This window comes from Gadus chalcogrammus, chromosome 18 (assembly GCF_026213295.1).
Source record: "Gadus chalcogrammus isolate NIFS_2021 chromosome 18, NIFS_Gcha_1.0, whole genome shotgun sequence".
Lineage (NCBI taxonomy): Eukaryota > Metazoa > Chordata > Actinopteri > Gadiformes > Gadidae > Gadus > Gadus chalcogrammus.
In genome coordinates this window covers 926,091-952,063 of record NC_079429.1, presented here as the reverse complement: position 1 = coordinate 952,063, position 25,973 = coordinate 926,091, and the positions used below count along the sequence as shown (strand labels likewise).

Genomic DNA, 25,973 nt, shown 5'->3' with positions numbered 1-25,973 from the left:
GACATATAGTTGCTTTTGTGTGTGAATGACCGCTATATGTCAATACATTAAACCTGCACTATGTAAAGGTCCCATTAGCACCCCCTGGTGGCTTGAGTTGGAGTCATGGCTTAATCCTTTTACCCCCGGTGGTGGAAAATCTGGTCCATTCGTGGATTGACTCATGGATGGGGGCGCTTTATTCCTGAGAAATGTTCTCATGGAGATATTGGTGATGCAGAAAAGTAACAAACACGTTTATAATGAGGTGAGCAAAGCAAGCGTTTCACTTCTTCCTACTCCTTTCCAGAGATGTAACGTCCTAAATAAAACAAATCGTATCGTTGAGAAGAAATAGCCACGAGTTATCCCTCGTCTCCACACACACACACACACACACACACACACACACACACACACACACACACGTTTCTGTTGATGTGAGTAGTGTTGTGTAGGCGGTACCTCTGAGTGCGTTCACCACGCTGTCCTTCTCCTTGAAGACCTTCTGGATGTTGTGGATGCTGACAGCAGCGTGGGCGAGGCAGCACAACGTTAAGCCACAGAGGAAAGGAAGTCAATATGAAGAGAGGTCATGTGCCTAACATCTACAACGCCAACGGGCTGAACTAAAAAATAAATGTTATCGAGCTGGGCCCAAAATAAGTTGGGTGTTGAGCTTGTGGGCAGAATGGCTTTCAATCCTCAAAGAAATAAATGAACATGCTAGAGGCCTGTATTTCTGTCCACATTAAGCGAGGTGGGTACCTAAGCAGGTGTTCATCCACCCGTGGTCCAGTAGTCCTACTATGTTAAAGCATCGTGGGGGGGGCACAGAGCCTGGGTGGGCAACCAGACACTGCAAGGTGTCCGTTTACGCCTTCTTTCCTGCTTCGCCGTCGTGTGTGACCGTGTGTGTGACCCCATAAAAGCGTAAGTGCCCTTGATGTAACCTCTACTTGTGTCTACAGTGTCAAAGGGGGCGTGTTCACGTGTCGGACTGCGAGGGCCAGGGGGCGTCGGCCTCTCACCGGATGGCCTCTTTGCCTCTGAACTCCAGGGACACGGGCTCGATGGCCTCCTCTCCAGCGGGGACGCCGTTCACCTCCGCCTCGTACACAGAGCTCACCTCCACGTAACGCTTCTTACGCTGCGACCAATAGGACGGCTTCAGGAAGTAGAGGACCGATCGCCTCATGCGGAACTCCCCTAGGGGTGGAGCGGGGGACTGCAGTCAGATGCACGCGTACATGGATGAGCAATACTTTAAAATGATCATTCATTATCCTGGAATGCTGTTGTGTGGTCATGAAATCAACCTATTGTGTTGGGATGTGCCCAGTTTCATAGTTTAAATGAAATGTGAAGAACGGCCCTTAAATGATCACTATATGAGGTTTGAAACGAACAAGAAGAACTCCTTACTCCATAGTTTAAATGTCCAATGTAATGACCCTCAGTCTGACTGGTTACTGACTGGTTAAAGACACTTTAACGGAATTTCCCTCAGAATATTTAGAATGGGATTTTTCCTTCATAGTGAGGCAATAGGTGATAACGTAAAATCCCTTGTGCTAATCTTTGTTTCCATGTCGCCCAGCCCTGCCTGCATTGGTTTGGTGTGTGTGTGTTAGGGTTGCCGTATGACTGGTGTTACCGGTGTTGAGGCAACACAGAGGTTTCAGTAAAAATAATAATATAATTATAATTCAGAAAATAAAGATGTGTAAAATAGGCCACAGTTCTGCTCTGTGCGGAAGAGAATTGGCGCGCCGAGAATTGGCAGGCTTCCTTACAAGACCGGTAACCATAGCAACACCGGTAAACAAACCCCGCGAACCCCGATCCCTACGAGAGCTCCCCGCGCTACGGCCATCCGGAGGCGCACAGAGCTTTTGGCCGTGATATTATATATAAAATGATATTATACTATTATATATAGAACGTTATCAGACGCTGTACCGAGAATTGGCGCGCTGCCAGACGCTGTCACCGAGTGAGAGAGGAGAGTTGACGGAGAAGATGGCGGTTGACCTAGTTTCAAAGTTTATACTCGGTAATACCGGTGTTGACACGAGTGTATTACCCGGTGTGAAAATGTCCACACCGCGGCAACCCTAGTGTGAGTGTGTGTGTGTGTGTGAGATCGAGTGAGTGATCGAGTGATTGATCGAGTGATCGACTGAGGGAGTGAGCTAGTAGGCGAGTGACTGAGAGTGTGTGTCTGTGTGTGTGAATGTTAGTCAGTGGGTGAGTGAGTGAGTGAGAGTGTGTGTGTATGAATGTGAGTCAGTGGGTGAGTGAGTGAGTGAGTGAGTGAGTGAGTGAGTGAGTGAGTGAGTGAGTGAGTGAGTGAGTGAGTGAGTGAGTGAGTGAGTGAGTGAGAGTGTGTGTATGAATGTGAGTGAGAGAGTGAGAGAGTGAGAGAGTGAGAGTGAGTGAGTGAGTGAGTGAGTGAGTGAGTGAGTGAGTGAGTGAGTGAGTGAGTGAGTGAGTGAGTACGTACCGGGCAGCACCTGGTCCAGGTAGACGGCCAGCAGCAGGTAGAGGCCGCAGTCCAGCAGCAGCATGAGCAGAGGAACGTAGAGCGGGTGGGGGCCGTTGGTCAGGGTGGAGAACACTGCTCCGTCACCCTGGGCCTCCAGATACACCACCTAACACACACACACACACACACACACACACACACACACACACGCACGCACGCCAAGAGACCATGCATTGCCAACAATGCATTGTTAACGAGTATTAACTCATCAAGTCCAAACAGGTCATTAGCGTACAGACTTATATGCAGATTTTTAATGATACCTCGGGTACCGTGTGTGTATTTCATGCTTTGTGTGCTTTATATGCCTGTGGTGGCAGAATACGTGTGTGTATGGTAGCAGTGTGTGTGTTACCTGTGTATGGCAGCAGTGTGTGTGTTACCTGTGTATGGCAGCAGTGTGTGTGTTACCTGTGTATGGTACAGTGTGTGTGTACCTGTGTATGGCAGCAGTGTGTGTGTACCTGTGCGATGCCCAGGGAGAAGGCGCTGGGGGACAGCAGGCAGAGCAGCCAGACTAGCGGCTGGGGGAAGTCGTTGATGAGCACGGTGAAGAGCGACAGGCAGCCGAACACCACGGTCAGAAGGCTGCCCACCTGTGCTGGCAAACTTAGGCTTCTTAAACAGGGGGGTCAGCAGGAAGGAGAAGAAGATCTGAGAGAGAGAGAGAGAGAGAGAGAGAGAGAGAGAGAGAGAGAGAGAGAGAGAGAGAGAGAGAGAGAGAGAGAGAGAGAGAGAGAGAGAGAGAGAGAGAGAGAGAGAGAGAGAGAGAGAGAGAGAGAGAGAGAGAGAGAGAGAGAGAGAGAGAGAGAGAGAGAGAGAGAGAGAGAGAGAGAGAGAGAGAGAGAGACGGTGTCAGTCATGGAAGGGAAAGCCAGCTCATCAGGGGAGTTAGAGGTAATTAGGAACCGGTAGAGATCATAACCACCCATCCTTTGTCAACAAACAGGAAGCACCTGCTCATCATGTTTACTGCGATTACTTGGTGTGGGATTCTTTCGGTAACTCAGGATTCGATTGTGGGTTCTTTGGGTCACAATTTGATAAAAAAAATATTCTTGATTCATATTTGATCCTCGATTCAATCAATACATTCAATAATTAGATTGACCAATAAATCTAGTGATCTATTGATCTTCTGAAAAAAGGAAAGTAAAGTTTGTATAAGATGATGTAGCTTTTATACAAACACAAAGGGTAACCCAAGACAATATATAAAAATATAGATCAATTAAATAAAGTAATGGTTTTTCGAATTTGTGAATTGCTTGCCTCAGAATCATAGAAGATAAAGCGATTGTCAGGTGAATCCATCTAGTTATTAAGTCAATTATTATGATTCAGTTTAAAGGGGTAGTTCGGAATTTTGGACATAGGGCCTGATTGCCAAGTTAGCCTAGGTGTTCTTTATCATTGGAGACAGTTTTCAACACATTTCATTCCGTCCTTCTAAACTTAGCACAAAAAGTAAGGAAATTTGTGTTTGGTTGATTATTTCTCTGTGGTAACAATGCTTTTTGGAAATAAATCTTATACCGTTGGAAAGCTTGTATAGTTCCCTTTCAAATGGTGCCCCATTTGTAAGGAACATGCACATGTGGGATGAGCAGCAGAGCTGAGTATGTGGGTTGCGACCCATGAAAAATTTGCCAAATCTTCTCTACGTCCAAAATTCCGTACTACCCCTTTAAGTCATAAATCCTCTTGAACAAACGTCGGTCAAACTGATCATAAAGCGGTGCATTGTGGGTAACGATGACAACGCCGCGTTTCATGGGGAGGGAGGGAGGGGCTACTCACGGAGGAGATGCCGTAGAGGAAGATGAGCAGGAAGATGACGAAGAAGTCGCTGTTGGGGAAGAGCGCCGGTGTAGGTGGCGATGAGCGCCATCAGGACGGACATGATGAGGACCAGGCCCGCATACAGCAGACCCCAGGACAGCCTGGAAGGACAGGCAGACACAGACACTCAGGAGGTAGAGTGGGTCGGCTGGTAACCGAAAGGTCGCCGGTTCGACCCCCGGCTCCTCCTAGCTGAACGAAGGAGTGTGGAGGTGTCCCTGAGCGAGACGCCTCCCCCTGACTGCTCCTGACCAGCTGGCTGTCGCCCTGCGTGGCTGACTCCGCCGTCGGGGTGTGAATGTGTGCATGAATGGGTGCATGTGAGGCAGTATTGTAAAGAGCTTTGAGTGGCCACTGGTTAGAAAACAACATGGTCTCACAGGAATCCGTGAAATGACTACGGTCGGACGCTTAACTCGAAATCCGTGGCCACATCACGGAAACACGCCGATATCCGTGTGTGAGCCACGGAATAACAGTGTCATTTACTTGCATTGGAGCAAATTCCGTGGCCACATCACGGACAATTGAAGTGATTCCGTCAGACCACCACGGATTTTGAGTTAAGCCCCCGCTGTGGTCAAATGTGGCACACACACAGATTGAAACGGGAGCACACACACAAATTGAAACGGGAATCTGTGTGTGTGCCACGGAATATCATTGTCATTTACTTGCATTGGAGCAACTTCGTGGACACAACAAGGACAATTTAAGTGTTTCGGTGAGACCACCCCGGGTTTTGAGTTAAGCCCCCGTGGTCGACTCGCTCGTTGAAACGGGGATCCGTGTGTGAGCCACGGAACATCAGCGTCATTAACTTGCATTGGAGCGAATTCCGTGGCCACATCACGGAAATCGGCGTGTTTCCGTGATGTGTCCACGGATTTCGAGTTATTCGTCCGTAGTCATTTCACGGATTCCTGTGAGACCAGGTTGTTAGAAAAGCACTTCAGAAATGCAGTCCATTTACCATTACGCATCCAGAGACACCAAAATGTTGTCTGAAGCACTTGCACCTTTTTTATATTCCTGTTTACACTGCCAAATAGAACGCCAAAACATTATTTCGATTTATTGATTATCTTTAGCCCGAAAAGTTTTTTTACTCAGGGAAAAAAACACAAGTAGAAATAGAGAACCCGTGCCATCGATGTCCCACGTGTATGTTCCTCTGAGACCCAGCCTCAGGGGAACCTCTGGGTCCTCACCAGAAGGCCGTGTCGTACAGGCCCATCATGGTCATGGTGTCCTTCAGACGCTGCTCCTTCTCCGCCACCACGTTGACGATGAGGAAGGTGACGAAGGGCGTGAAGGTCAGCACCAGGTAGATGGAGATCAGGGCGTGGGAGAACTTCTGCACCTCCACCGAGCCTGGCTGGCCCATCATCACCACCCGCAGGTTCATCTCGCTCCACACCGAGCGCTTGGTCTGCATCTGGCAGCACGCATAGGAGGACACGGATATATAAGGGCAGGGACATATAAGGGCAGGGACATATAAGGACACAGCCATATAAGGGCAGGGACATTTAAGGGCAGGGACATATAAGGACAGGGACATATAAGGGCAGGGACATATAAGGGCAGGGACATATAAGGACAGGGACATATAAGGGCAGGGACATATAAGGGCAGGGACATATAAGGGCAGGGACATTTAAGGACAGGGACATATAAGGGCAGGGACATTTAAGGGCAGGGACATATAAGGACAGGGACATATAAGGGCAGGGACATATAAGGACAGGGACATATAAGGGCAGGGACATATAAGGACACGGACCAATGAGGACACGGACCAATGAGGACATGGACTAATGTCCTGAGCAGGGTACCCCCTCCTCAGATTTGGCTGAGTGGGGTACCCCCTCCCCAGACAGGGCCCAGTGGTGTGGGGTACCCCTCCCCAAACAGGGCCCAGTGGTGTGGGGTACCCCTCCCCAGACAGGGCCCAGTGGGGTACCCCCTCCCCAGACTGGGCCCAGTGGTGTGGGGTACCCCTCCCCAGACTGGGCCCAGTGGGGTACCCCCTCCCCAGACAGGGCCCAGTGGGGTACCCCCTCCCCAGACAGGGCCCAGTGGGGTACCCCTCCCCAGACAGGGCCCAGTGGGGTACCCCCTCCCCAGACTTGGCCCAGTGGTGTGGGGTACCCCTCCCCAGACTGGGCCCAGTGGTGTGGGGTACCCCTCCCCAGACTGGGCCCAGTGGGGTACCCCCTCCCCAGACAGGGCCCAGTGGGGTACCCCCTCCCCAGACAGGGCCCAGTGGGGTACCCCCTCCCCAGACTGGGCCCAGTGGTGTGGGGTACCCCTCCCCAGACTGGGCCCAGTGGGGGGTACCCCTCCCCAGACAGGGCCCAGTGGGGTACCCCCTCCCCAGACTGGGCCCAGTGGGGTACCCCCTCCCCAGACAGGGCCCAGTGGGGTAACCCCTCCCCAGACAGGGCCCAGTGGGGTACCCCCTCCCCAGACAGGGCCCAGTGGGGTACCCCCTCCCCAGACTTGGCCCAGTGGTGTGGGGTACCCCTCCCCAGACTGGGCCCAGTGGGGTACCCCTCCCCAGACTGGGCCCAGTGGGGCATAGACATCCTATACATAGACGCAGCATCGGCTGCTGGGACGCGAGAAATGCGGCGGCCATCGTGAAGGGGGGATGGGAGCCAGGGAGCAGCATAGAGCCCGAGGGGAGGTTGGAACAGAGGATGTAGTTCTGCTTGGGGAACAGTTTGCCATCGACAGCCCCCATTCAGACGTGTTATCATTGGGTGTGTCTGTGTCTCATAAGATAAGGCTGCTCCACATTGCCAAACTCGCCTCTCTTGAACTTCAGAAAGGAAGCACGAGAAAGAAGCTGTGCAGAACACTCCTCTTTCAGGGTTCTAATCCCACAGATATTGGTATTTTTTTACCTTCACATTGCCTTGCATACACTACATTGGTCCGTCTGCATTTACCCTAACTGCTTTTTATTGTGTTTTGAATTTCACTCGTTCTGGTCTGATCATTTCCCTGGATCAATTCCCAGCTGGAAACTCCAGTCCATCCATCCATCCATCCACAAATAAACAATCCATCAGCAGATTTGTATCATGACGCATTCTCATTTTAGGCAAAGTATAAGACAATACTTTCTTAACAGTATAATTGTAACCATGATATAAATGGAGTCATTCAAGTAACAATATTCAAATACTAACATTGTTGGGTAAGACAGAATTTGGTTTTATCTGAATCCAGTGAAACAGATTGGTGGTTTTAGCTGATATAAAAACTTTCAGGTGTTTATATACGTTGTAGTATTTGGCAGACGCTTTATTCGAAGGCGACTGTTACGGGTGTACATAATATTGTGTGTTATGCTTGGTTGTGCTGCTCTGCCTCCATGTCCCATAGTAGGAGGAGACTGGGCGTTACCTACGGAAGCACTGATTGGTGAAAGGCCGGCCCTCCCAAGTATAAAAGCCGGCCTACTTCAAGATGGCGGTCTCTCTCTCTCTGCCTCGACATGGCAGACGCTGGCCGGTCGCACGCTTTTTGTTTTGGTTAAATTGGAAGTAGTTTGTTAAACTGGTCTGTATTAATTGTGATCGTTGTTGATCTTTGATCTAGGAGCGGTTGCGTTTTTCTCTTCTGTTTTAGTGGCAACCGTCTCGCATTCCTTCTGTTAAACAAGCTTTGGCTATTTTGGGAAATAAACAGAACACTATTCTTTCCCTAAATTCGTTTCGTTTTTTAGTTATTATGTTAACTGCTCACACGTTTGATGTGGGCCCGTAACAAAAATAAAATACAGATAAAACAATCACTGTAAACCATTATAATAATTTAAGGAAATAATGTTGTTAATAAAAGTAAATACAAAATATCAATACAAAGTGTCAAGACAGAATAAACTCTGCTGCTGCAGCAACAGTCAGAGATACAGTCTATAAGGTAAGATATATAGATAAACAATGTATTAACACATTGTTTATGTAGGATATATGTAAGGGATAATGCCCGACGAGGTGTCCATTATCAGGAATTAATGGACGACGTGGAGGCGTGAACCGTCCGACGCGAAGTCCATTAATTCCTGATAATGGACACCTCGAAGGGCATTATCCCGCTTATACCACGGTCACTTACCAACGGTGACCAAATTAAGAGCATTAATTTATATTTTCATGCGTTTTACAATCCGAATATAAAGTTTTCCACAAAACATAAATTTGTTTGCCTGGTTACGCCTGAGGGTCTGACTAATACCCGGAACCACCATTACACGCCCGTTGGGTTCTCATGCAACGGAAACGTTGTTCACTCCTCCAGTAATTAGGACGGGCCATAGCTACGACTTTAGAACGGGAGGTAGCGGGAGGTATTATAGTCCGCTGAGCTTTGTTTTGTTTCCCGTTACTATGGTTACTACTATTTTAGAGACGATACGCCAGCTAGCGCATTAATTGAGAACGGTAAACAGACAATTTGACGGAACTACTTGTCCAGGTGTCCGTATATCAGGAGTTAATGCACACCCTGCATCCAATCAGAATCGAGTATTCCCGCAGACCGTGGTATAAGTATTTATAGCCTAATCATACATTGTTTCTTCAACTTAAAAATAGCTGACAGTTTTTTTTAAAACACGCCAAACCATGTGTCCTTTATCACAGCTACACTTATGACAAAAAAAACACGTGGAAATCAGTGGTATTCAGTGAGGTAGGATTAACTAAATGCGCTGACAGTTCATCGCTCCAGCCTAACGGATTACACTGAGTGGAGCGGATCACCACTCCAAGATGGAGGCCCCGCGTCTCGTCAGCGCCAGTAGGCGTTAGCGGGTGATGCTCCGTCTATGCTATAGGATGTCTATGGAGTGGGGTACCCCCTCCCCAGGCCGGGCGGGGCGGGAGGGGGGCGCGTCTCACCTGGATGATGGTGGAGTCGATGAGGGACTGCAGGCGGATGAAGCCAGAGTACCAGTAGTTGGCCGCCCTGCAGTTCAGCGAGCTGGCGAAGCAGTTAGCTGGGAGGACAAACACAACGGGCGTCATGGTTACGGTCGCTCCAGCGCTCCAACACTAACCAGGGCTGTTCTGGACCCATCGGCTAGTAGCGCACAATCTGGAATAGACTGTTCATTATAGCAGGGGTTGGTATTGACTGGAATGAATTTAAATGTACAATAATCTGTTGTCTTACTGCTGTGCATTGTTTAACCCGTAACAGTTCCATCAAAATGCTTTGGTTTTGTACCGATAAAAACACAACAACCATAAAATATGACTGTTGAAGAAAGGAGCAAATTACGACAAACATCCAATTAATCAATTAACTCTACTGATTTGATAATGAACGTTGATTCATTCTGGAATCCTTCCAGCCCAATAATAGCCAATAGATCTCTACCGATGGACTCGGTGTAGTCGCTGGGCAGCGGCAGCTGGTTGTAGGGGTAGCGCAGCCGGTAGGAGGTGGCGGCAGCGTCCAGGAACACCACGCCCACGAAGCCCGAGGGCTCGTGGAGGCTGGCGTTCTCCAGCTCCTCCTCGCTCGAGAACATCTCCAGCCGGTCCTGGATGACTGGAGGAGATCGCCCACGAGTGTGGTGGTAAACAGGGTAGGCCGGGCGGTAAACAAATACTGCCTCACATTCACCTGTTCATGCACACATTCACCCCGACGGCGGAGTCAACGACGCAGGGCGACAGCCAGCTCGTCAGGAGCAGTCAGGGTGAGGTGTCAGGGATTTCTGAACACGCCCGCACACTCACAAGTGTACTCACTCACACACACACACACACAAGTGTACTCACTCACTCACACACAAGTGCACTCACTCATTCACACACACACACTTTTTCTACCCCAGCAGAGCAGCCTCAACATTCTGAAGAATGCAGCACCCAACACACACACACACACACACACACACACACACACACACACACACACACACACACACACACACACACACACACACACACACACACACACACACACACACACACGGGGGTACAGTAACAGAGCAGCTCTCACGCATTTCCTGGGCCACCTCCTCCATGATGTGGGTGGTGACGTTGGTGATGGGTGTGTAGCCCAGCCCCTTGAGGAAGTAGTGGTCCTCGCGCTCCAGCTCCATGGTGGAGATGCTGCTGTAGTAGACATGGGGGTTCAGGATGCTGATGAGGATCAGCAGGGCCAGCAGCAGCAGGGGCAGGATCAGCTCCTGCAGACAGAGAACACATCAGCCTGAAGCACCAGGCGGCTTCCAGGAACGTTGACACTGAGGGCAGTTAGCGGACGCTTTTACCCAAAGCATTCACACACAGTCACACACCGACGGCGGCGTCAGCCACGCAGGGCGACGGCCAGCTGGTCAGGAGCAGGTAGGGTGAGGTGTACTGCTCAGGGAACCTCAAGACTCATCTAGGAGGAGCCCGGAACGAACTAGCAACCTTCCGGTTACAAGTCATCCCGCTCTGCCTTCTGTGCTAAGCCAACATTACATTTCAATCGTGTTTAAATGTGGTACAGTGAATCTACGGCAACTATCACTTCTTGTCTATAAGTGATGATTGTCTATTATTGATTACAATGCATCATTGTAATCCAGTTTGGAGGTTAACTCGAGTGGAACATGTTCCCATATAAGCTGTATGCTTTAAACATAATCCCCTAGCCTAAAGCCCCTGATATGCTATTCTAACACCACTCATTTCCAAGGACTGCCCTCGCCACCCTCACATGAAGTGTGTGACGAAGGACCAGAGTGCCACTCCCTGGGCCTCGAACAACTGGAACCCTTTCAGCCTGAACACACAACCTGTTGAACGGCTTTGGACAATACGAGGTCTGGGGCTCAGGTCAACCAGCAGAGTCCAGTCAGGATCTACACCCTGATTGGACCGGAAAAGGGGAAATGTCGGGATGCCAACCTGGCAAGGCCAATAAGAGCCCTAGATAAAAGGGAAAAGGAAAAGGGGGCACAACATACCAGTGCATGTATGTGTCTCTGTGTGTGTGTGTGTGTGTGTGTGTGTGTGTGTGTGTGTGTGTGTGTGTGTGTGTGTGTGTGTGTGTGTGTGTGTGTGTGTGTGTGTGTCAAACACCAGCGTGATCGGGTGATCTGAAGTTCAAAAGCACATTCCACTTCTTGACCCAAAGTTGTACAATAACCAAGCCACCGGTTTATAAAAGGTATTGGCTTAGTTTGCAAGAAAGGACAAGGTGTATGATGACTAGGTTGTAGGTCTCGCCGAGTGTCAATGTGTGTATGACACAAGCAATTTTTTTGTGACCTCTCTCTCTCTCTCTCTCTCTCTCTCTCTCTCTCTCTCTCTCTCTCTCTCTCTCTCTCTCTCTCTCTCTCTCTCTCTCTCTCTCTCTCTCTCTCTCTCTCTCTCTCTCTCTCTCCTCTCTCTCTCTCTCTCTCTCTCTCTCTCTCTCTCTCTCTCTCTCTCTCTCTCTCTCTCTCTCTCTCTCTCCTCTCTCTCTCTCTCTCTCTCTCTCTCTGAGTGGTCCATAAGAACGACTTTAACTCCTTATGCGTAACGTCTGCTCGCCCACTGAACAGTGACACCACAGCCTTACGTGGATAGGGTCTGTGCCAGAGATACAGTAGATGGGAAACAACCACGAGCACCCCAGGCTAAACGCCTGTTGAAGTGCTGGACTCACTCCTACGAGCTGCATTACCAGCACCAGTTACAATCCAGCAGGCCAGGAAGAACCCCCCCCCGCGAAAGACAATTAAACAGAAACACATGAAAGATGCATCAGTGAAACCCAAATCCAAATGAAAGATGCATGGGTTCAGAAGCAGCGGGGAGGGTCAAGGCAGCGAGGGAGGCATAAAGGGTGAACAGGCCTGGGACACAAATATCATTCATGCAACGCATTCAAACGAAATCTAAAAGTCATGCATTTGGGTCTGTTGTGCTTTGTTAGTGGCACTTGGTTCATCATTACTGTGTGGTCCGCGAAATATGGTGGTTTCTCTTCCTTCTGACAAATATTCTTAATGTAGGTGGCTTTGGATAAAAGCGTCTGCTAAATCCCCTAAATATAAATGTAGATGTGGGATGTTAATGCCTAGTGTGATTTGTTTCGTCCATATTTCATCCACGGTGCCCAGGCCAGAAGCATTGACCCCCGGACCCACCTGGAGACTCTGCTGCTTGGTCCTCCATTTGATCAGAACGTTCTTGTAGAGGAGGCTCTTGGTTTGGTTCCACACCCCAGCACCCCTTCTGTAGGGGGGCTGCATGCTCTCCGCATCCCTCATGTGGATCACGAACGGACGGGACGTGGTCTCCCTAATGCTGGCCTCAGCTGCAGCCAGAAACATCGGTTAGTGTGTTTGATAATCATCGGTATGTTAAAAGACAGTCAATAAGAAAAAAGAACAATGAAATAATAACTAATACATTCTAGGTGATCAAGGCTGGACTGCCCATCTGACCTTCTACTTGGTTGCTATGACCAGCCCATAAAACAGGAATATATCATATATCGGATATCGGAAGTCTGACGCCTTTCGGTCAGTGCTCTCATTAAGCATAAATAGCAAATCTGCAAAATTGTGGTTAAGACTTTTGTTTTATCTATTTCATCACACATTTCTGCAAGGGAAGCAAAGCAATTGCTGTGTTTGAAACACAGCCCAGTCCACCTCATGTGTGAACTGTATGACCTCTACGCGTAACGAATGGCATCCAGGTATCACTGATGATCGCTCAGTGATGAGTCAACATTAATAAGAACCGCTTATGGATTATCAGTTCAACTCCCCCCAAAATACACCAGATAAGAAGGGGAAGATCTCTCCTTTCGTCTGATGCTGCCGTGTGCTGTACATGCTAGCGAGGCGTGTGTAGGATCAGTCCTTGGTTATGGTTTCCGCATTATGTTGTTTTGTAAGATGTATCCGTCCTCCATTAGGATGTCTGTGTTGTTTGTCTATGATTTTCATTCAAGCCTAGTTTATGTGTATAGCACATTTCATATGCTATACACAGACGCGATGCGCTCTTAGGAATAACATAGAAAAACCCTACCAACCATAGAGTGGTTTGAATAGACAAAAGAGACGATAGGATTTAAATGATGGATACATTCAAGTTAAAATGATAATAGTATAAAATCAGAATGAGATAGAAAATTTAAAAAAAAATCAAGAAAACCCACTACATTGGAAAGGCCTTACATTTAACTAAATAAATTGGTTATTAGTCTGCTTTTAAATGAGTTTACTGATTCAGAAGATCTTAATTCAGCAGGTAGGGGATTCCAGAGTGTAGAAGCATAGTGACTAAAGGCCCCTTCCTCTGTTATCATTCATGTGTTGTCTGACACAACGTGTGAGACGCACATATTTGGTCTCCCAGGATTGTTGTGGGCCAGAAGGCTGGGGCCATTCTGCTGTCCCAGTCTAGCCCAGTAGGGGGCTGTTTGGATGGTTCACCTACACGACTCAACGCTATTTACTTTGGAGCCACTTGCTCAGGTTCACTGTGTGTGATGTACTCACTGTGGTCGCTGGAGTATTGATGCAGATCCACAACACGTAAAACCTAACCCTAACAACATGTTGAGTTCTGATGCATTATTCGATTATATATCTAATAATGTTCTATATTTAAGACCCATGTATCAACAACATGATACATTATTTGATTATAGATCCACAACACGTAGAGCGATGTATTATCTGATTATAGATAGAACATGTAGAGCTCAGATGCATTCATTGATTATAGATAAAACAGAGCTATATTGCATTATTATATTATAGATCCACAACACGTAGGGCTGTGATGCATTATGCGATTATTGATCAACAACATGCCTAGAGCTGCATGCATTATTAGATTCTAGAACAACAACACGTCTATCTCTGCATGCCTTATTAGATTGTAGATCAACACCTCTGCATGCATTATTAGATTGTAGATCCACAACATGCCTAGAGCTGCATGCATTATTAGATTGTAGATCTACATGTCTAGCTCTGCATGCATAATTAGATTGTAGATCAACATGTCTAGCTCTGCATGCATTATTAGATTGTAGATCAACAACCACTGTGTTATATCTGGTAACTGGCAACTGAAGATCCAGAATTAGATACATCTCCACAGGCTGAGTCAACACCAAAGCAAAACAAAATCAAATGCATTTGAGTAATTACGCCGATTCCACAACACCATCCAAGCCATTAAGAGGACGTTCAGTTTTCCTCACAGAAATGCACACATACCAAACCAAAGGCATGCTGAAACACACAAACTGCCAATAGAGGTGCACTATAGTTGATTCAATAACCATAAAACACAATCAGATAAGATAATAATAAGTCATATATTTGGATTATATCTTCATGAACAGGGAACTGCGAGGTCGCAACGTCCTCGCTGGCAGCCGGCAGGCAGTAAGGCTCCACAACAGGGTTTTACGGTTAAAAGGTTGATGACATATAATCAGATGTCCCAGAGCACCGTGTGCTTATGGTTGACCCTGTAGTAATGATATAATAATAATGAACCGTAGCTTCCGTGTGTTGATGTTTGACCCTGCAGTAATATTATAATAGCAGGCTGAGATCACAACACCATGTATTAATGGTTGACCCTGCAGTAATGATAATTAATAATAATAATGTATCAGAGCAGCGTTTATCAATGGTTGACCCCGCCGTAAAGATAGTATCAAAATGTACCGGAGCAGCGTGTTTATGGTTGACCCTGCAGTGATGATTTATATAATACTAATGTACCAGTCACAGGAGGCAGACATCACAACACCGGGTTTGTATGGGTGACCCTGCAGGAATAATAAAGGTTATAACACCACAACACCGTGTATGTAAGGGTGAAAGTGTAATCTCTATATATTTAATGATAGCCTACACATAATAAGGTCCAAGTCACCGACCACACTGCAGCTACGCCTCAGACCCCTGTTGTGCGGTTACCCTTACCTGCAAACCGACCATGATAACAATAATGAGTGGGATCACTGTATATAATTATGATACATTATAATAACGAGTTGTATCACTCTATATTACTATGACACATAGCAATGAGTGTGATCACTGACTGTTATTATGATATATTATAATAATGTGGGGTTACCAGTGACCGCACGGCAGCAGGCTTCACAACACTACGACGGGTCGCGGTGCAGAAAACACTTACGTATAAAAGACATTAAGACATGTCTCCGCCGTGTCGTCCTCCGGTTTGTTTAATAAATCGCAATGTTTTTACGCCAGCGAGAACGAGAGGCGCTCGGTTTTCGCTTCGCTACTTCCGCCCAGGCACGGCGTCAGGATTCCAGTTCTGTATGGGCCAGACCAATTGTGGGTGGTCCTTAAATGAAAAACGTTATCAAATCCTTGTTTAACCTAATACAAATGACTGAGTAATATACTGTTATATTTTCTGTGCATAATAGCATTATGCTCTTTAAATATTTTGTTGCATTGTAAAAAGTTTCGGTGCATAGGACGGACCCATCCATGATCGCTCCTCCACCGAATTCTGCGACCCACCGAAAGGTGTGACCCCAGGGGGCGGTGTTGCATATTTTCTGCAATATGCACGAGTTTGAAGCGCAGACAGGCATGACAAAAACATACATAAAACATAAGATCTCCCCCAACCAATTACCTTTTTATTAAAGGTGCTTCATAGATACATTTGATTAGCATTTAACAGACCCATACAATGGATAGGGCTTTTAGTACGGTCCTTCACCGGTGCTTCTTTACCCATAAAACGCTGATTTACCTTTGAGCATTTCCTATTACAGGCTAGCCTACTGTGTAAAATTCTGTTTAGAATTAATTTTAGTATCAAGAAAAGAGAGACCAACCGATATCTAATGTTTTATTTATGTTTTTGTTATAATGCACACGTGCATGTTGCAGAAAATGTGCAACAGCGCCCCCTGGGGTCACATTTTCGGTGGGTCGCAGAATTCGGTGCAACACCGGTCCGGTACAGTGAAGTTAGTTTGATGTTGGTTATTCGACAGATATTCGGATATTCATTTCCTATGGAAAACGGCTTTTTGCTCAATAGGTTCCGAGTAATGGGTCCCAGACACCCCAGACCAATGCAGACCTGTCCTGCTATGTGGTACTAACAAGATACACCTCACTAAAAATTCATATTTTGCACCCCCTATTTTATTTAAATATTTTATGAATCCCATTCATTTCCAAAGGGAAACGGCTTTTTCCCTAATGAGGCACTTTGAAAACATTAAAGTAAAAAAGGAGGTGCAAAACCAGATGCCTTGCAGTGTCCAACTCGGGACACTTGGGGGGAGAGAGGAGAGTGGTGGGGTACTAAGTCAATGGTAGACTAACGCCTCGTGCCCACTGCACCGTCAGTCAACGGACGTGGGAAGGCGTGGCTGATGGATGGGGGAGTAGTCTTTGCGGAGGCATCCGTCAGCCAATCAAATCGCTTCGCCGGGTTCTTCCCGCTTCTTCCTGCTTGTTGCGATGCAAGATGACCCGCTTTCCCGCTTTCCAGTATCGTCAGAGCCCGAGTCGCGTCACAGTGCTTAAATTTGCATACGCGATCTGATTGGATGACGGATCCGTCGCTGCCGAAAAAGTCGAACATTTTTCAACTTTTTGACGGAGCCGAAGGCTCCAAGGGAACGAACGGATCCACAATGCATTGCGCGTCCGTCCCCATTAAAGTCAATGGGGATCAGTCAACGGACGGAGGTAGTGGGCACAGGGCGTAAGCGTCTTAGTGTACCATATTAAGCGCTATATCAATTTCATTTATTATTATTATTATTATACGATATGATTTATCGTATAATAATAATACACACACACACACACACACACTGTGCTCCTCCACCTACTAGTCCTTGTACATACCTTTAGGAACATGCTGATACAGAATGTTGGCCATTAAAATGTCAGTAAGAGTCCGTATGAAACATTAATGAAATATGAAGGAAGAGGGCAACAATTTGCAAATAGTATTATAACAAATCACTTTGTTGGAGTTGTTTGGGTTATAAAAATCATAAAAAATAATACAGAAATTACAGAGAAAATACATATTTGTATGGCAATATCTGTTTTCTATAGCAGAACCTCTGACCAGTCCCTCCAGAAAAATGCGGCGTTTTTTTGGTGATTGTTGCGGCCAAAAATCCTTGAGTATGCAACACGTTATCTTAAACAATGCTATGAAATATGCAGCATATTTATGCAATGAAATTGCGGGAACTTCCAAAAATTGCGGGAACTTTGATTACTTTAACGTCGCGTAATTACATCACTTCATAACGTTCCCATGGCAACAGGGGAAAATGGCTGCTCTCGTGTGAAGTAAACGCAACATTTTTCAACTTTCTGCTAAGATATATGTGACTTTTTTGCAACGATAATGCATGGATTATGAATTCATGCAAGCCCCGCATATTTTGCACGGAAATCGGAGATTTATGAGGTGAAAGTGCGGCATATTTGAAAAAATGCGGCCCCTGCATGAAAATGCGGACTTTGGCTGATAAAAAAAAAGAAAAAGAAAGGAAAACTTGATAATCCATTCTAAATTTGAAAGGTAACAAGTAGACAGGAGTTATGTGCAACTGATAAGGACAGAATTGGAATTTTGGGAAAATGGCCTGCAAGACATATAGTGTGGTGTGCCTTATACCACATAGCAGGACAGGTCTGCATTGGTCTGGGGTGTCTGGATCTCATAACTCGGAAGCTATTGAGCAAAAAGGCTTTTTCCATAGGAAATTAATGGGATTTTTAAAAAATTTAAATAAAATTGGAGGTGTATAATATGAATTTTTAGTGAGGTGTCTTGTTAGTACCACATAGCATGACAGGTCTGCATCGGTCTGGGTGTCTGGCCGCCATAATTCGGAAGCTATTGAGCAAAAAGCAATTTTCCATAGGAAATTAATATCCGAATAGCTGTCGAATTCCCAACACAAAACTAGCTTCACCACGGTCAAATCGGTTCGGTCGCGGCTTGGCACGAAGGAACGTTCCTTTGCGACTTTCTCGTAGATCGCGCCATCTTTCAACGTCTTTGTTAACTGATAGCATAATAAATTGTAATATCTTAACTGCGCTGCAAGGAAATGATCTGCATGACAAGAGTAGTCTTAAATAATAACGGATTACTGACCTTGATGTATAATGTTGCATGCAGGAGCATATTGACTTATTGCATACATAAATTAGCAGACAACATGCATACTTGCAGTTCATTACACACAAAAAACAACGATTGTGTCCTTCATTACAACATGTGTTCAGTCATATAAATGTAAACATTATGTAAATAAATTTTTCTAAATAAATATAAATATTTGGGTAAATAGAAAGTATTTCCTACTACAGCTGATAAATATTCCACATTTTTAAACAAGAATGCCATCGATAAAGAGAAGAGACAAGACAAAGAATCAGCATGTAGCCGACCCCAGCATTGTGGCAAATCCCTCAAAGTGTTCTACTTCAGTTAACCAGACAGCGGCCATCGTTGGAAAGGAAAACAACCAACAGGACAATCTAAACCTTTTATTAGGTCTTCATACAACATGTCTGTGCGTGTGGGTGTGACGGTATTCCTCCGTCAGGTCGGACACTAGCGGCAGGGGGGCGGAGCCTGGGGCGCCCGGGGGAGGCGGGACCTCGGCGTAGCGGAGGTAGCGCTGGAGGAGGGGGGGCACCGGCAGCTGCTGGACGGCCGCCGCCGTGCGCAGAGCCGGACGACCCACGACCTCACTGACCGCCAGCCTGCACAGGTGAGACAGACACGGGACGGACTCTGACCGGGGGGAGGGGGGGGGGGGGGGAGATGGAGGGGTGGGGGGGAGAGGGGTGGGGGGGAGAGGGAGGGGGAGATGGAGGGAGAGGGGGGGGGGGGGAGGGAGGGAGAGGGGGGGGGGGGCGAGAGGCGGGTGGCGGGGAGGCGATGGAGGGGAGTGGGTGGGACGGAGGGAGGAGCGGGGTGGGGGGAGGAGAGGGAGGGGGCCGGGGGGAGAGGGCGGAGAGAGGGGGGGGAGGGATGAGCGGGGGGGGCCGGAGAGAGGGGGAGAGAGGGGAGGGAAGGTTAGCGGGAGGAGAGGGGGGGGCCGAGCAGAGGGAGAGGGGTGGGGGGAGACGGGGGGGGGGAGAGGGAGGGAGGATGGGAGAGGGAGAGGGGTGGGGGGAGACGGAGGGAGGGAGAGGGAGGGAGGAAGGGAGAGGGAGAGGGGTGGGGGGGAGACGGGGGGAGGGAGAGGAAGTTATTGACGCTCCACAATGGAGCAGGAGGAGGAGTGCTTCAACCCGCTGTGCGTCCCCGTACCGTAACGGTCGTGAGGCGACCAGGACCGCTCCTCCAGCCTGAGGTCCAGAACGCGCCTCAGGGGCGGACTCAGAGTGGACCAGTTCACAAACGCCAGAAGGTAGTTCAACACATCACCGTCTGCTTCCTGGAGCCTGCCAAAGCACAACACGGCGTTGCCAAAGGAAGACACATTGTCAAGCCGGTGTTGTGGAAGAGGCCGAGAGAGAAGGGATTGAAAGACAATTGCAGGCAGATTTTTTTGTTTTTACGGATGTCTGCAACATAGGTCTGATTCTACTCTGTGCACTGTGATCGAAAGGGGCCCCCGATAGGATTTAGGCCCCATATATAGGCCCAATCCCATTCATTCCCATTGTCTTCCCCTTACCCCTCCCCCTTGTTTTGAAGGGGTAAGGGGAAGGGGTAAGGGGAAGGGGGAAGGGGAAGAGTGGTAAGGGGTATTGGGCCTTAATACGTATACAGGCCTGGATCTGGTTCATACCTCAGCACCGTCCGCCAACGTAAACCCTCAGCAGAAAACAATGGAGCTGAGCAACAACAACAACAACAACAACAAGAGACCTGGCTCCTGCGTCTCCAGCCGCTCAAGAGAAGCTAGCCGCGAAGGACCTACATGTTGGGCTGCAGCAGGAGAGAAGGGTCCAGTCCGGCCCGCAGCAGCAGGGGCAGCCAGCAGGGGGCGCTTCGCACCGCGCTGAGGGCCACACACACCAGCCCTCTGAGCTCCTGTAGGCTTAACACCGCACCGGGGGCCCCGGTCCTCCCCTCTGGGGCCCCCGGACCGGGCAGCCCCCTGTGACTCAGTATGAGCCTCAACAGCTCCGTGTTCCCCAGGGCCAGGGCGTGCATCCAGGGGTCCTCGTCCAGACGGGCGCCCGCGGCCACCAGCAGCCTCACCGACTCACTGAGGTTTAAGGAGACGGTGGTTAACTGGATCGCACTCCTCAAGACGTCCAAGGACACCGAAAGACTTTAATGTCATTATAGTCACAGTGATAAATGGACAGGGTTGGGCAGGCTACTTTAAAAAAGAAACTAAATGAATTACTGAAATGAGTTACAAATTACTAAAGTAACTAGTTACTGTTGGGTACTGTAACTATTGCGATACTTTCAAGTACATTAAAACGACAACCGCCCGACTCTACCTCCGATTGGCTTAGCATGAAATGTTACCCTAGCTCAGCCAATTCTTTGTCATCAATTATGGGATTGTCTCGTGCCCACTAACCAAGGAAGAACAGTTCAAGTAAAGCTTTGCCGCTCGGCTTAGAGATCTGGTTGGTCGGACATTACTGAAAAAAGTGCCGTTGTTCCCATCACTGTATCAATGCATGGCGTGTAAACAAAGGCCAAAGCTGATGAATAAGTCTAACAGCCCGACTACTGGTGAGGGAGACAGGGAGACAGATAGGGTGAAACATATAAGGCCTGCAGGCCAAGCCCGCCAAGGTGAACGACATCACCTGAGGAACCAATCCGCCCCCCCCCCCCCCACCAGTCTCTGCCCCCACGGGTACACTGCAGGGGACAGAGGGAGTCACACTGAGGGTGGTATATTGGATTCTGTACGTCCTGGCACTTAATGTACACACTTATTGTACGTCCTGCTTAAATAGTACTTAGCATTGTGTAGCATCTTATCCTAGCTATCTCTGTTGTACACGGGGAATGGGTTAACCTAGTGATGGTTAGTGCTCGGCACTTGGTTCTATGAACATCCTTACTGCACCGACAAAGATACTTTGTTGTTTCTCTCCTTCTGACAACTGTACTGATTGTAAGTCGCTTTGGACAAAAGGCCCAGAATGTGACTGTGACTGTAGGGCAGGGCCCACACACCTGCAGCGCCGGTCGGGGGAGAGCGATAAGGCGAAGGCCAGAGGGGAGCGGAGGCCCAGGATGGGGGTGCAGTCCTGGGCGTCTGGGCTGTACCCCTCCCTCAGCAGCAGCCCGACGCTCGGACTGGGCTTCCTCACGGCCATGTAGAGCGGGCTGACCCGGCCCTCCCCGCGGTCGCAGGCGCGGTCCGTGATGGCGATCAGCCTCTCCAGGATCCTGGGGGAGGACATCAGGGCCGGCGTCAGGTCACCGTTCTGCCGTCAGCTTAAAGCCGCAACGGTTTACACACTGCTACGTCCCTTACGTTACATCAGAATCAAATGATTAACCGTTACCACACCGCAACAGGCATCCAATCACAGGCCTCGCGCCGTCAAGGACGCCGTCTTTAGGGGACTTCTAGAGGTTTACTACTGACCATGTGATGTGTACTTTAGCAGTGCACAGTGCACAGTGCTTTAAGAGCCATTTCCCTCCAACACGACCACCTGAACCCCAGAGAGCCTGCGGCTGAATGGGGTTCAGTACCGGCTGACTCAGAGAACCTGGGCCACGTTTTTCAGAAAATTTAATCTGGATCAAATTGATCCGGATTTGGAATTGTTTTGCCATCCAGGATCACCTGATCCATTTTACTTGCATGCCAGTTTATAAAGGAACATTCGATTGGATCACTGTGATCCAAACACCAAATTTAAGGATAACCAAAGGAATCCACCCTTCCGATGGGATCAGGATAATCCTGTTCTTTCGGATCAAATAGATCCCAAACCTAGTTCGACGTTTTGAAAAACCCAAAGGGCAGGTTTGATCCAGGTCAGATGTAAGATCGGATTACATGATCTAAACTTAGTTGGGAATCCCTCTTTTGCTCGGGCCCCAGCGCTGAACGGGGCTCAGTACCGGCGGTGGCCGAACTCGGCGGCGGCGTGGATGGGCAGCTGGGGCCAGTCGCGGCTGCAGGCCAGGTTGGGGTCCGCCCCGTGCTGCACCAGGACCTCCACGCAGCCCTCGTGGCCCTCCTGGGACGCCAGCATCAGCGGCGTGGCCAGGTCTGCCGCCTGGGTGTTGACGTTGGCCCCTACAGGAACCCGGAGAACAGTCAGTCGACTCGCGTTCAGTCAGCTCCCAGTCCGGGGCCCCCGCCCCCGCAGACGACCCCAGACTCAGAGACTCTGCATAGCCTCCCCGTGGAATATACACTGAATTATTCATATAAATATAAATATTATATAAAAAAATATAATATTTATACCGTCTGTTTGGTTTGCCCTGTTTGTCTTTATTTAAGCATTTACTTTAGCATTTACTTTAACGTCTATTTTTGTTTTTCATTAGTATTCTTATTAGGGGTCCAAGCCAACAGGTTGGATCCCTATTGTTTTTGTAGCGATTATTATTTTTCGTATTATTGTATTTGATCTTATCCCGTGTTGTCCCACTGCTGCTCGGCCTGTGTAACAAAGGTACTTCCCCTCAGGGGGTTAATAAAGTTTCTATCTATCTTTATATACGAAAGATTAAATATCTACGTCAATGCCAAACGCCAGGACATTTACCACAGACCCCCCCCCCCGATGAGTCGCTGGCTGACCTGCTCCAATGAGCGCCTCCAGGCACCTGCGGCGGCCGTACTGCGCTGCCACGAAGAGGGGCGTGATGCTGTGGTCGTCCACCGCCTCCAGGCGAGCCACGCCGATGAGAACAGCCACAATCTCCCTGTAGCCCTGGGGGGGGGGGGGGGAGGGAACACACACAGTGGCTGAGGAGGGCGAGCGGGTTGACTCGTACCTGGAAGGTCGCTGGTTCGATCCCCGGCTCCTCCTAGCTGAGCGTCGAGGTGTCCCTGAGCGAGACGCCTCACCCTGACTGCTGCTGACCAGCTGGCTGTCGCTGTGTGGGGGTGACTCGGCCGTCGGGGAGCGGATTTGTGCATGAATGTAAGTCGGGTTGGACCAAAACGTCAGCTAACTGCCCTGAATCTAAGTACACAACGGCGTGCATTAGACTCAGTGGAGCCTCATTCACTGTCCCCAGTCTCTGTGTGTCCCCCTCACCTTGTAGACGGCGTGGTGGAGGCAGGTCCATCGACAGGCCGTGTGCGTGCCGTTGACCTCGGCCCCCCTGCTGACCAACAGCTGGACGACCTCCTTGTGACCACCGTCCACGGCTAGGAGAGAAAGGAGCCGGCTGATTGGTCGCAGAGCACAGTGGAGTGCCAAACAGACACCGAACTCAATGTCCCTGTTATTGGAGGTTTTTCTAATCTTGTTCCTATTGAAGACATGTTTTAGCTATTTTTAATAAATGAATCGCGACTCGTGGAGAGGGATTGGGCATTGAAACAAGAAACAAATACGCAGTGCCCTTTTCTAAACTCGTGGGCTTATGGTCATCAAACACGCAGGAGGAAAACCCGGCTTGGCAGGGTCGTTAACACATGATTACCATCAGACTTTATCCCTATAGACATGCCATGATGGTAACCGGGGTCGGGTTAGTGTAAGCAGTCTGTTATGTTACCTGCATAGAGAGGAGAGGAGAGGTCGTTCGTGGACTGGTCAATATTGGCGTGTGCTTTCAAGAGGAGTCGCACCACCGCCAGGTGTCCCCGCTGCGCTGCCAAGAACAGCGCAGACTCCCCTTCGTGCGTCTCGGCGTTCACAAACGCGCGCAGACCGCCAGCGGAGCCCGCTGCAGACAGCCAGAGAAACGGGGACTTTAGTTAAAGGACTGCTCTGCAGGGAAAGGCACATGATGGATCCTACTATAATGAATTAAAAAATGTTACATTACATATTTGATGTGCACAAAATAAAACCGGTATAGTTACAGATTCGTTTAACAGGACTCACAGGCTGCAGACACGATTTCGCGCACGCAGTCTTTGGCACCGGCTGCCGCGGCCTCGTGCAGCGCCGTCCAGCCGCGGTTGTCCCGGCTGTCAATCACGCAGCCCTCGGCGATCAGCCTGCGGACGCGCTCCCGGCAGCCCGAGCGCGCGGCTGCGGCCACGCTCGACACCGTGTCGCCGTAGGTCTCCGTGAAGTCCATCCGTTCTCCTCCGAGCTGTCGAGAGGGATGAAGAGGAGAGGACGCCTGACGTACAGAATGCGTGATGATACTAGCGATGACGCCATATGAGTGGCGTCATAGCATGAACAGTAGTCGTTGCATTGTTTATATACTCACTGACACGTGACGTTCAGGTTTATAACAGAGTAAATGTGATGGATGTACGGGCTCGACCACAATGCTGCCAGATGGAATGAGTTTGCAACCACGTTGACGAAGTTAAAGACACCTAGCTAGCCTAGATGAAATGGCACCCCGTCGTTTTTGCAATTCATTTGTATTTGAATTCAAATAATAAACCAAGCCGTTGTTTAACAGACACAACGGTGACACAGAGCGGGCCGAAGAATAACATGCAGGATATCTACTTCCGTAAACAAATGGATTCTTCTTCTCGCTTGTCGGCGACGTTATTGAGCGTTAACGCCACCATCAGGGCGCGTTACCGCCACCTCCTGGACTGGAACGTGGAAAAAAAGATTTCCTTTTTCTTTTTTTTGTATGTCCGCTTGGCTTCGGCCTCCGATGTACGTCATGGTGCATGCAAAGTTATCCTCTGTCTTTTGTTTGGTTTGTTTGGCTAATCTGTGTCCACCACTTTAATTTCCCCCTGAGCCTGTTCCCAAACAGAATGCAATGCCTCCATGGGGCTTTACCTGACTCTGGGCTCCTTAGTGCAGAGAAACTATCATTCCCTACCGCATTCCCTTCTATCCGTTATATTGCGTGCACTGCTGATACTAAAGTCCTACTGTGGATTCTGAGGAAACGTCTGTTCTTTCCGTAGGAATTCCCTTTAAGGCTGTCATTGCATCGTTTTTGGATACATTTTGCGGTGGTCATATGGTAGCAATGAATGCCCTGTGAGTCGGTTTTGGTGACAAAAAAATGCTCTGGTGCTTCTGTTTCACGCTGTCCTAGTGTGGTGGAGGAGAGGGGCGGGTAGGAACGACATGATTTGGACTCTTACTCATGAATATTCAAGACATGAAAATGTCTCGCCTCTGATCGGCTAACAGCACTTTCCGTCACCGTAATAAAACCAATTCAACAGAGAGAGAGAGAGAGAGAGAGAGAGAGAGAGAGAGAGAGAGAGAGAGAGAGAGAGAGAGAGAGAGAGAGAGAGAGAGAGAGAGAGAGAGAGAGAGAGAGAGAGAGGAGAAGGAGGGAGAGAGAGAGAGAGAGAGAGAGAGAGAGAGAGAGAGAGAGAGAGAGAGAGAGAGAGAGAGAGAGAGGAGAAGGAGGGAGAGAGAGAGAGAGAGAGAGAGAGAGAGAGAGAGAGAGAGAGAGAGAGAGAGAGAGAGAGAGAGAGAGGGAGAGAGGAGAAGGAGGGAGAGAGAGAG

At 48.7% G+C, this 25,973-nt stretch overlaps 2 protein-coding genes across 3 annotated transcripts in view; both read right to left on the bottom strand.

The window, feature by feature from the left end:
• Positions 1–15,853, bottom strand: part of abca5 (ATP-binding cassette, sub-family A (ABC1), member 5) — a 48,739-nt gene extending 32,886 nt beyond the window's left edge. Inside the window, 13 exon segments of the mRNA XM_056576638.1 lie at positions 445–503; positions 1,011–1,188; positions 2,486–2,633; positions 2,992–3,123; positions 3,125–3,181; positions 4,328–4,399; positions 4,401–4,470; positions 5,581–5,807; positions 9,286–9,383; positions 9,767–9,940; positions 10,397–10,586; positions 12,522–12,691; positions 15,559–15,853. Of these exon segments, the coding sequence (XP_056432613.1) occupies positions 445–503; positions 1,011–1,188; positions 2,486–2,633; positions 2,992–3,123; positions 3,125–3,181; positions 4,328–4,399; positions 4,401–4,470; positions 5,581–5,807; positions 9,286–9,383; positions 9,767–9,940; positions 10,397–10,586; positions 12,522–12,691; positions 15,559–15,571 (1,588 nt within the window). The 5' untranslated portion in view covers positions 15,572–15,853.
• Positions 15,854–18,906: 3,053 nt separating this feature from the next.
• On the bottom strand, positions 18,907–25,012 carry asb3 (ankyrin repeat and SOCS box containing 3). 2 transcript variants are annotated; one of them, XM_056577122.1, is made up of 11 exons: positions 24,748–25,006; positions 24,411–24,624; positions 24,079–24,249; positions 23,613–23,725; positions 23,150–23,282; positions 22,459–22,636; positions 21,556–21,771; positions 20,500–20,617; positions 20,327–20,463; positions 19,711–19,844; positions 18,907–19,188 (listed from the first exon to the last, which is right to left on the bottom strand). In XM_056577122.1, exons 2-11 carry the CDS (start codon positions 24,607–24,609, stop codon positions 18,950–18,952), a joined length of 1,638 nt encoding a protein of 545 aa, XP_056433097.1. In that variant the 5' UTR covers positions 24,610–24,624; positions 24,748–25,006; the 3' UTR covers positions 18,907–18,949. The 2 variants fall into 2 exon arrangements, with proteins under 2 accessions (XP_056433097.1, XP_056433096.1); XM_056577121.1 differs by having other exon boundaries at positions 18,908–19,188; positions 20,327–20,617; positions 24,748–25,012.
• Between the last annotated feature and the right edge of the window lie 961 nt (positions 25,013–25,973).

What these genes read in the sequence shown, in the direction of transcription:
- asb3 (XM_056577121.1), bottom strand. Translation starts at nt 24,609, where the DNA reads ATGGACTTCACGGAGACCTACGGCGACACGGTGTCGAGCGTGGCCGCA. An exon ending in CGAAATCGTGTCTGCAGCCT is followed by an intron (nt 24,250 to 24,410) that starts GTGAGTCCTGTT and finishes GGCTGTCTGCAG; the next exon opens with CGGGCTCCGCTGGCGGTCTG. An exon ending in CTCCTCTCCTCTCTATGCAG is followed by an intron (nt 23,726 to 24,078) that starts GTAACATAACAG and finishes TTTCTCTCCTAG; the next exon opens with CCGTGGACGGTGGTCACAAG.